The sequence below is a fragment of the Oxyura jamaicensis genome, unplaced genomic scaffold, assembly GCF_011077185.1.
Source record: "Oxyura jamaicensis isolate SHBP4307 breed ruddy duck unplaced genomic scaffold, BPBGC_Ojam_1.0 oxyUn_random_OJ67, whole genome shotgun sequence".
Classification (NCBI taxonomy): Eukaryota; Metazoa; Chordata; class Aves; order Anseriformes; family Anatidae; genus Oxyura; species Oxyura jamaicensis.
Genome location: NW_023305650.1, coordinates 32271 through 42451, shown reverse-complemented (window position 1 = coordinate 42451; position 10181 = coordinate 32271). Strand labels below are relative to the sequence as shown.

General features: G+C 59.2%; 2 protein-coding genes across 3 annotated transcripts in view; one reads left to right on the top strand and one right to left on the bottom strand.

The window, feature by feature from the left end:
- Nucleotides 1-9143, top strand: part of GABBR1 (gamma-aminobutyric acid type B receptor subunit 1) — a 16075-nt gene extending 6932 nt beyond the window's left edge. The window contains exons 7-23 of one of the 2 annotated variants that reach the window (XM_035313434.1): nucleotides 1019-1153; nucleotides 1782-1952; nucleotides 2341-2442; nucleotides 2771-2836; nucleotides 3392-3583; nucleotides 3696-3938; nucleotides 4135-4198; nucleotides 5197-5274; nucleotides 5383-5533; nucleotides 5812-5944; nucleotides 6603-6719; nucleotides 6800-6907; nucleotides 7187-7280; nucleotides 7502-7629; nucleotides 7710-7838; nucleotides 7992-8135; nucleotides 8470-9143. In XM_035313434.1, coding sequence (XP_035169325.1) covers nucleotides 1019-1153; nucleotides 1782-1952; nucleotides 2341-2442; nucleotides 2771-2836; nucleotides 3392-3583; nucleotides 3696-3938; nucleotides 4135-4198; nucleotides 5197-5274; nucleotides 5383-5533; nucleotides 5812-5944; nucleotides 6603-6719; nucleotides 6800-6907; nucleotides 7187-7280; nucleotides 7502-7629; nucleotides 7710-7838; nucleotides 7992-8135; nucleotides 8470-8718 — 2304 coding nt within the window. In that variant the 3' untranslated portion in view covers nucleotides 8719-9143. Of the gene's footprint in view, nucleotides 1-1018; nucleotides 1154-1781; nucleotides 1953-2340; nucleotides 2443-2770; nucleotides 2837-3391; nucleotides 3584-3695; nucleotides 3939-4134; nucleotides 4199-5196; nucleotides 5275-5382; nucleotides 5534-5811; nucleotides 5945-6602; nucleotides 6720-6796; nucleotides 6908-7186; nucleotides 7281-7501; nucleotides 7630-7709; nucleotides 7839-7991; nucleotides 8136-8469 lie in introns of both variants that reach the window. The other variant, XM_035313433.1, reaches the window with a different exon arrangement.
- A 143-nt stretch (nucleotides 9144-9286) lies between these two features.
- The window catches only part of RNF225 (ring finger protein 225), a gene marked incomplete at its 5' end in the record, with an annotated part of 1641 nt that continues 746 nt past the window's right edge, over nucleotides 9287-10181 (bottom strand). Inside the window, 1 exon segment of the mRNA XM_035313432.1 lies at nucleotides 9287-9318. Coding sequence (XP_035169323.1) covers nucleotides 9287-9318 — 32 coding nt within the window.

Here is a 10181-nt window from a genome sequence, read left to right as displayed (position 1 = left end):
GGGGGGGGTGGAGATAGGGGGCAGTGGGGGGATAAAGGACATGGTGGGGCAGTGGGGATGGGGATATGGACATGGTGAGGGGCAGTGGTGAAAGGGGTAGGGATGGGGACAGTCGGGTGTCGGGGACATGGTGAGGGACAGGAATGGGGACAGCAGGGGGTGGCAGGGATGGGGGCAAAGCTATAGGACAGGGTACAGGGACAGCAGGATGGGGCAGGGGCATGGGGCAGGGTGGCCAGGATGGGGCAGAGCTATAGGGGAGGGACATGGGATGGGGTGACGGAGGTGGGACAGGATATATAGGGCAGGGGGACAAGGACGAGGCAGATAAATGGGGGGGGGGGGGCAGGTATATGGGGCAGGGTGGCAATGACAACACAGCTATATAGGGCTATATAGGGCAGGGTCAGAGGCAGAGTGACCGGGGCAAGGGTGGGGCAGGGGGCAAGGATGAGGCCAGGGTATTTGGGGCACTGGTGGGGGGCTAGGATGTGCTGGGGGGGGGAGTCACAGGCATAAACCTGCCCCATAACAAGGGGAAGCAGTGGGGGTCCCTCTCATGTCCCCATCCCTGTCCATCTGTCCCTTATCCCAGTGTTCATCTGTCCTGCACCGCCCCCGTTCCCCTTTCTGTCCCCATCCCCCCCCCCCCCTTTTTTCTCCCTCCCCCCCCCCCCCCCCCCCCCCCCCCCCCCCCCCCATCCAGCCCGGTTGCCACGGCAGCGGATGCTGCTGGGTCTGCTGCTGGGTTGCCGTGGCGACGGCGCCTCCGTGCCCTGAATTATTCACAGCCCCCCAGGGAGAGAGCCGGAGCGTGCCCCCCCCAGGAACCTGGACATCCCCCCCCCCCCTTTTATACAGGGTCTATGGGGAAGCAGATCCAACCCCACCACCAGGAGGGGAATGGGGGCAATGGGTTAAACTGGGGGAACTGGGATGGGGAAAAGGGGAGGTGAGGAAGGGGGGTGGAGGTCCAGCAGCTGCTTGATCCTTGTGTCCTGTCCCCCCCCCCCGCCAGTGTGACCCAGGCCAGGCCACCAAGTACCTCTATGAGCTGCTCTACAATGACCCCATCAAGATCATCCTCATGCCTGGCTGCAGCAGCGTCTCCACGCTTGTGGCTGAAGCTGCCCGCATGTGGAACCTGATTGTGGTGAGGGGCAACACCCAGGGTCCTGGGGGAGGTGGGGGGCACACCTGGGGTCCTGGGGTGGGAAACATGGGGTCCTAGGGGGGGGAAACACAGGGTGCTGACATCCCCGATACTGCTGGGGGCAGAGGTAGCGTGGTTGCACTGGTGCTCAGCAGTGGTCACGCACGTGTGTCGCACTGCACACAGCAACACGTTGTATTGCATGCATGGCCGCGGCCACTGCACGCCAAGGATATGTGTGAGTGCTGCTATGCGCGTGGTGGTTGCTCTGTGTGTGCTGCTTGCCGTCAGGTTGCTCTTACGTGCATGGTTGTTGCTTTTGGGTTGTTTCTACGTGTTGTTGCCTTTGGGGTGTTGCTGTGTGCACAGTTGTTGCTTTCAGGTTGTTTCTGTATATGTGCTTGTTGCTTTCGGGTTGTTGCTACACGTGTGGTTGCTTTTGAGTTGTTAAGTGTGTGCTTGTTGCTTTCGGGTTCTTCTGTTTGCAGTTGTTGTTGTATGTCTGCTTGTTGCTTTCAGGTTGTTATGTGTGCTCGTTGCCTTCTGGTTGTTGCTTCGTGTGTGCTTGTTGTTGTCGACTTTTGGGGGGGCTCACGACCCCCCTCTGCTCTCTCCCCTCCCCTTGCAGCTCTCCTATGGCTCAAGCTCTCCTGCCCTCTCCAACCGCCAGCGCTTCCCCACTTTCTTCCGCACCCACCCCTCAGCCACTCTGCATAACCCCACGCGCGTCCAGCTCTTCAAGAAGTGGGGCTGGACCAAGATCGCCACCATCCAGCAGACCACGGAGGTCTTCACCTCGGTACGCATGCTGGAGACCCCCCCTCTCAAACCTGCTTTGACCCTGCCGCCACGCCCTCCACAATATCCCCAAAATCTGCTGCACCGCTGCTTGCCCCCGTCCTGATGACCCTATGGTTTGTGACCTGTCCCAACCCAACTCAACCCAACCCAACCCGAACTGACCCAATTCATCCCGACTCAACCCGACCCAATTTGTCCCGACCTGCTCCAACTTGACCCAAATCAACTTGACCTGACCTGACCTGACCCAACCTACCCCTATCCCTTGCTTGATGCCCCTCCACCCTCCCCGGGCTCACTCTGCACTCTCTTTCCCTTCTGACCCCCGCCACCCCATCTGCCTGCCCTCTGTCTGCCTGCTCCTGCCCTGCCGCCCCCCCCACCAGACCCTTGATGACCTGGACCAGAGGGTGAAGGAAGCTGGCCTGGAGATCACCTTCCGCCAGAGTTTCTTCTCCGACCCTGCTGCACCTGTGCGCAACCTCAAGGTGAGCCCACCTTGCCTGCATTCCCAAAGTCCTCCTTCCAGTGCCCGAAACCACCGGGGTTATTCTGGAGCCATGCCCCAAACCCCAAAAAGGGAGCAGAACCACCCCAAGATGCCCAAGCATCCAGGTCAAGGTGGGGATGTGAACCTGCATCTCCTCCACCCAGATGAGATGGGTTGATGGATGAGATAGATGACGGGGAACACTGAGTTTTAACAGCCAGCTCCACCTTCCTGTGCAAATCTATGCAAATGAGGGTGGGTGGGGTTGGGTTTGTGTAAGCCCTGGGAGCAGAAGTCCCACCCCAGGGTGAGTTGTCTCCCTGCAGCGCCAGGACGCCCGTATCATTGTGGGGCTCTTCTACGAGACGGAGGCGCGTAAGGTCTTCTGCGAGGTGAGCAGCACATGGGTGGAAAGGGGGACACACCAGTGGGCCAGGCACCAGTGGGGCATGAGGGAGAATGGAGAGCATGTGGAGTGGAGGAGGGTGGATGTAGGGTGATGGATGGTGGGATGGAGAAAAGGGCAGTGGGGTGCATGGGTGAGAGGGCAGAAAGGTGGTGGTGGGACAGATGGGTGGAAGTGGTGGTGGGACAGATGGGGGAGGTGCGAGTGTGGTAGAACAGGTGGACAGATGGATGGGTGGATGAATGGGTGGGTAGGCACGTGGAAAGAGAGATGGTTGAGTGGAGGCACAGGGTGAAGAGTGGGTAGATGAAGGTATGGATGGATGGATGGGGTGTGGATGGCCAAAGGTCTGGAATGATGGGCAGAGGTATGGATGGACAAACATCAGGATGGATGGACAAAGGTCTGGATGGACAAAGGTCTAGATGGATGGTGAGGGTGTGGATGGACTGATGTCTGGATGGATGAATGAGGTGGGAAGAAGGGTGCTAGGTGAGCAAAGGGTGACAGGATGAAAGCAGCTGCCCTGCGGCCCGCCCAGGTCTACAAGGAGAAGCTGTATGGCAAGAAGTACGTCTGGTTCCTCATTGGCTGGTATGCCGACAACTGGTTCCGCATCAAGGACCCGGCCATCAACTGCACCGAGGCGGAGATGGCAGAGGCTGTGGAGGGGCACGTCACCACCGAGATTGTCATGCTCAACCCTGAGAACACCCGCAGTATCTCCAACATGGTATGGGGCTGGGGGGACGCATCCCAATGGGGAGGGAAGGCAGGGCAGCTTGGACCCCAAGGGTCTTCTCCATCGCACACACCACATGGTCACCTCCCTGTCCCTGTCACAGACATCCCAAGAGTTCATTGAGAAGCTGCAGAAGAGGCTGGGCAAGAACCCAGAGGAGACAGGCGGCTTCCAGGAGGCGCCGCTGGCCTACGATGCCATCTGGGCACTGGCCCTGGCCCTCAACAAGACCTCAGCAGAGCTGGTCAAGAAGGGGCTGCGCCTGGAGGACTTCAACTACAACAACAAGAACATCACTGATGAGATCTACCGGGCCCTCAACTCCTCCGCTTTTGAGGGTGTCTCGGTGCGTTGCACCCCAGAGCATCCCCCAACCCTGTCCACCTACTCCCCACCAAGGTGTCCCATGTCCCCAGCTCCTTAACCTTTGAGGGTGTCCCCTGAAACACCCCCAAAAAGTGCCAAAAAAAGTGCTTCCTAGCACCCGCTGGGCACGTGGTCCTGCTGCATGACAGGTCCATGTCCTGATGCTTGTCCCACAGGGCCACGTTGTCTTTGACGCCAGTGGGTCCCGCATGGCCTGGACACTCATCGAACAGCTTCAAGGTGAGTGAGCGCAGGTGTGCAACACAGTCACCGTGTCCCATGTGTTCCCTTCATCACAAGATGCTTGTAGAAGGCGATGTCACATCTGTTGCACACAGCAAATCCTCTTGTTTGCACAATAAATAGCATTCACCAATGAACTGGTGCCCCAAGATGGACACCACAACAACCCTTTTGGCCAACAGGTCACAAAGCCTTAGCATGCAACCACTCGTGCATGTGATGGAGGGAGATGGTCAGGAGGTAGGGGGGACAGGAAAGGACAAAGAAGGTCACCAGGAGCAGTCAGCGTGGATTCGACAAGGGGATGTCATGCTTGGCCAGCTTGACCACCTTCAGCTGGTTTGGTAGATGAAGGGAGAGCAGTGGACATTGTCTAGGTGGACTTTCGGAAGGCTTTCAGCACTGCCATAAGATCCTAGATCCTGTTGATGGATGGGCAGATGGTGAGGTGTGTTGGGAACTGGCTGAACCATCCAGAGGATGGTGATCAGTGGCACCAGGTCCAGCTGGAGGACAGTCACCAGCATGTCCTGGGACCTGGTGGGGACACCAAGTGGAACAGGAGCCAGTGATGGGCCCTTGCTGCAAGCAAGGATAATGGTGTCCTGGACTGCAGTAGGTGAAGCATTGTCAGCAGGTCAAGGGAGGTGATCCTTCCACTCTGCTCAGTACTGGTCAGCCACACCTGCAGTACTGGGTCTAGTTCTGGGCTCCCCAGTATGAGAGAGACCTGGCCACACTGGAGAGAGTCAAGGAAGGATGACGGGATGCTCCAGCTGAACATCAGGAAACACTCTGCCATGGTGCAGCTGACCAAACACTGGCACCCCAGAGAAGTTGTTGGGTCTCCATCCTCATCTTCAAAAGCCACTAGCACACAGTCCCTAGCACTCAGCTCTGGGTGGACCAGGTGGATCCAGGGGTGCCTTCCAACATCAACAATCCCAATGGGGTCGTTGCACCTCCTGCCTGACCCATCCCTACTGCCCTTGCAGGAGGTGTCTACAAGAAGATTGGCTACTACGACAGCACCAAAGACAACCTGTCCTGGTACAACAACGACAAGTGGATCGGTGAGAGGGGTGGTGGGAGGATGGGGGGGGCTTGGGGGAGCACCCATGGGGCTCCTGCCATGGAGAAGGACCCCTCCGTGCCCCCTAATTGTGCCACGGGCTCTGCAGGAGGTGCTCCACCGGCTGACTACACCAAGGTCATCACCACCTTTCGGTTCCTGTCCCAGAAGCTCTTCATCTCTGTCTCAGTGCTGGCTTCACTGGGCATCCTCTTGGCCATCATCTGCTTGGCCTTCAACATCTACAACGGGCATGTCCGGTCAGTGACACCCCCTACCCCAAGGTCAATGGCCGAGAATCAGCCCAAATGTCACCGTTTTCCTGGCATTTGGGTGCTCTCATGTGCTTCCTATGGCAACGGGAGGTTGCTCTTGGTAGGAATCTCATCTTCCCGTGTTGCTTTGGGCGATGCTGAGGCTGTAGCACACAGTGCCCAGCATCCATTGACCTCCCTTCATGCCTCAGTTTCTCGTGTCCTGTTGGGGTCAGCTTGGCACGGTGGTGATGTCCCGTATCCCCATTGTATGTGTCCTCCAGGTACATCCAGAACTCCCAGCCCTACCTGAACAACATGACGGCCGTGGGCTGCACGCTGGCACTCGCTGCCGTTTTCCCCCTGGGGCTAGATGGATACCACATTGGGCCGGGGCTCTTCCCCTTCGTCTGCCAAGTAGGGGCTTGGGGACGGGTGGAGTTGGGGCCAGGGGAGCAGGGCAGCTGGAGGGGAAATGGTTGTGGGTACAATTATGGGATAGGGACAGCTGGAGGGGGAGTTTTGGGTACACCTGTGGGATGGGGACAGCTGGAGGAGGAACTATTGGAGATAGAACCATGGGATGGGGACAGCAGGAAGGGGAATAACTGGGAATACAACCATGGGATGGGGTCAGTTGGAGGGAGAATGGTTGGAGATAGAAGCATGGGATGGGGACAGCTGGAAGAGGAGTGGTTGTGGGTACAGTTGGAAGGGGAATGGTTGTGAGTACAGCAATGGGATGGGGACAGCTGGAGGAGGAATGGTTGAAGATAGAACCAGAGGATGGGGACAGCTGTTATTCCAACAAGGGGTAGAACCATGGGATGGGCACAGTTGGAGAGAGAATGGTTGGGATACAGCTGCGGGATGGGGACAGCTGGAAGCGGGGATAACCAGGATACAACCATGGCATAGGGACGGTTGAAAGGGGAATGGTCAGAGATGGAACCATGGGGTGGGGACAGCTGGAGGGGGAATGGTTGTGTCTACAACTATGGGATGGAGACAGCTGGAAGGGGAGGATGCTGTCTAAGCACAACCAGGCAATGGGGCCACCGCACACCCTCCGCAGGCCCGGCTGTGGCTGCTCGGGCTGGGGTTCAGCCTGGCTTACGGCAGCATGTTCACCAAGATCTGGTGGGTCCACACCGTCTTCACCAAGAAGGAGGAGAAGAAGGAGAAGCGGAAGGTGAGGGGGGGTCCGGAGGAGGGGTGGGGGATTGTCATGGTGCCATGCTGACCCTGTGTGCCCCTGTGCCCCAAAAGCAGACCCTGGAGCCATGGAAGCTGTATGCTACCGTGGGGCTGCTCGTGGGGCTGGACGTGATGACGCTGATCATCTGGCAGATCGTGGACCCCCTGCACCGCACCATTGAGGTGGGGGGTGTGGGGGGATGCTGAGGGCACTGCTGGGGGGGTCTTCACAGCAGGGGGGGATGCTCAGAGCAGTGGGGTATTGTTGGGGGGATGCTCAGAGCAGCAGGGTATTGTTGGGGGGATGCTTGCAGTGGCAGGGGGGATGCTCACAGCACCAGGGCACTGCTGGAGGGGCGTTCACAGCACTGGGGGGGGGGCAATGGCATCGGGGTGCTGCTGGGGGGTCCCACAGCAAAGGCTCCCTCACCCATGTGCCCCCTCCCGCCCTTGCCACCCCAGGAGTTCACCAAGGAGGAGCCCAAGACGGACACGGACGTCTCTATCCTGCCCCAGCTGGAGCACTGCAGCTCCACCAAGATGAACACATGGCTCGGTGGGCACGGGGGGGTTGGAGGGGGGTTTGGGGGGGGGGTAGGGCAGGCAGGAATTTGGTGATGGTAGGGGGAAGGGGTTCCAAGCAAGACTGGGGTTATGAGGAGGGTTGGGGGCGTAAGAGCATTGTAGAGGTCCTAAAGGAGACCCATGGGGGGCAGGTGGGGGGGGTCCCCCATTCCCTGTTTTCCCCTCCTTTTACCCTGTATTCCCTCCGGCCAGGGATATTTTATGGCTTCAAGGGGCTGCTCCTGCTGCTGGGCATCTTTCTGGCGTATGAGACCAAGAGCGTGTCCACCGAGAAGATCAATGACCACCGTGCCGTGGGCATGGCCATCTACAATGTGGCAGTAAGCTTGGGAAAGGGGGGCTGTGGGGGAGTCCTTTCACCCCATATCTCACAGGGCGACCCCCAAAATATCACCTGCAGGTCCTCTGCCTCATCACCGCGCCCGTCACCATGATCCTCAGCAGCCAGCAGGATGCGGCCTTCGCCTTTGCCTCATTGGCCGTTGTCTTCTCCTCCTACATCACCTTGGTCGTCCTCTTTGTGCCCAAGGTAACAGCGAGGACGGGGGTGCTAGGGGGGGTCTGGGATTTCCTCCAAAAGACCACCAGAGAGGGGATGGCCATCTTGTGGGGTTCCTCCTCTGGGTGTAGGATAAGGGTTTTAGGTTTTGGGGTGAGGATCTGAAAGTCGGGGGCCCCGCAGATGCGGCGTCTCATCACCCGGGGTGAGTGGCAGTCGGAGCAGCAGGACACAATGAAGACAGGCTCATCCACCAACAACAACGAGGAAGAGAAGTCCCGGCTGCTGGAGAAGGAGAACCGGGAGCTGGAGAAGATCATCGCCGAGGTGGGTGCACCCCAAAATGCATTGGGGGATGTGCAGCACCCCGCAGATGTTGTAGCATCAGGGTGCTAGGGTCACCTCATTAGGGGTTTTGTAGCACTGAGGGCGCGGGGGACATCCCATAAAGGTGGGACAATTCATAAAGCTGTCGTAGCATTGGGGTGTTGGGGACATCCCATAAAGGTTGAATGCCCCATAAAGGTGGGACACACCCTCAATCTATTATATTAGGGTTTTGCCACCCTACAGCTGCACCTACCCACAGTGCATCGCATCACCCCTGGGGTGAGGGGCTGTTTCCCAAGTCCTGACCCCCCCCCCCTTTCCCCCCCTGCAGAAGGAGGAGCGGGTGTCAGAGCTCCGCCAGCAGCTCCAGGACCGCCAGCAGCTCCGCTCCCGCCGCCACTCCTCCAACCCGTCCCGGGAGGCAGACAACCATTTTGCCCCAGGGCTAGGGGCCGCCCCAGCCCCAGCACCCTTCTACCAGCCCAGCCTGCCCCTGGTGCGCTGCCTGGTCTCGGAGCAAGCCGACAAACTGGGCCGGGGCAACTGCGATGGCAGCCGGGTCCACCTCCTCTACAAGTGACCCTCCGGGGGCCGAACCTAAGAGCTGGGATGTGGGGCGAAGAAGAGTGGGGCCAACCAGGATGGGGCTAAGCAGGGTGGGGCTGGGGAGGGCAGGCAGAGCCTCTTGGCCTTATAATTGTTATTGTTTTTAAGGCGTTTTCCCTTTTGTCTTAACCCCGGGGCAGTTGCGGCCCCTGCTTGCCGCCTGCCTCCATTTGTGGTTAGGAGGCAGAATTATGGGAAAGGGGGAGCACGGTTCATTAATTAGGGGAGGGGTGGGCGCAGAATAGGTTACGCTGCCGCGCTTTCCCCCTCCGAGCATCCCCTGCTCCCCTCCTGTTTCAGCGGCCCTCCTCCTCCTCCCCAGTCTCCCCTGCCAATGTGTGACGCAGCCTCCCGGCGAGGCTGGCAGGGCAGCAGGCGTCCACCCGTCCGTGTCCATCTGACCCCCTCCCATCGCCACCCAGGGCCGGAATTGGGGGGGGGGGGGGCCGCACGGCCCCCCCCCCCCCCCCCCGGGGGATGTGGAGGCAGTGGCCTCCCTCCCCTCTACTTTTTCCGTCGGGTTGTAGCTTATGATCGAGCAGTTACTCGTAGGTGTAGCGCGCGACTTCCTCTGCTTGTAGCGACCAGCGGGGCGGGTCATGGCACGAGCACGGGGAGATGGAGGGGGGAGTCCATGCCCACCCCTCTAATGGGGGCCGCATCCCCCACCTCTCCCCAGCGCACCGCGGGGGGTCTCAGTCCCGTGGGTTGTTGTGCACGACGGGGTCTGATTCCTCGGATGTACGGTCGCACTGTAGCGGACAACCGGACCCTGGTTCTTCTCATGGTCTCCGTTGTGTTGCTGAGCCTTAAAACAACCCGACACCTTAGTGTGCCCCCTCCCCACCGAGACCCTCCCCAAAATGTCCCTATGCCCTCTGCCCCTTGCGATTTGGGGTGATGATAAAGCCAAGGGACGCAGTTGATCCTGGAGCCGATACTGCCCTCGCAGGGCACAAACCCTCAAGGTGACAGCTAGCACTGTGCCACACCCCCCCCAAAATGGAAGTTCCCCTTTTGTTTTTTTGCTTTTATTTTGGTTCAGGTTCACCCCTCCCACCTCCAAAATACACACAGCCATGTCAGGGACAGCTCCAGTAGGGGCCAGGGAGTTGGCGGCAATGCCAGGCACGGTGGGAGGTGGAAATTGGGCACCCTGCCACCCTCCTGGCCCTAAAACCCCGCACACACAGCACCGATTTGGGTGTCCCCCTCCTTGATTTAAGCCAAACTGGTGATTTGCAGTTCCTGGTTGCTCCCCCCCCCTTACAAACAAAAGGTCTTGGCTTTGTTTTTTGGGGGGAGGTGTCCTTGGGATCACACTCACTCCTGTTACGGAAAAGGCATCAGGACATGGTATTGGGGGAAAAAAAATAATCAAGGGGAAAGGGGGCTGGTATGTTGTTGTCTCCCCCCCCCCCCCCCCCCCCCCCCCCC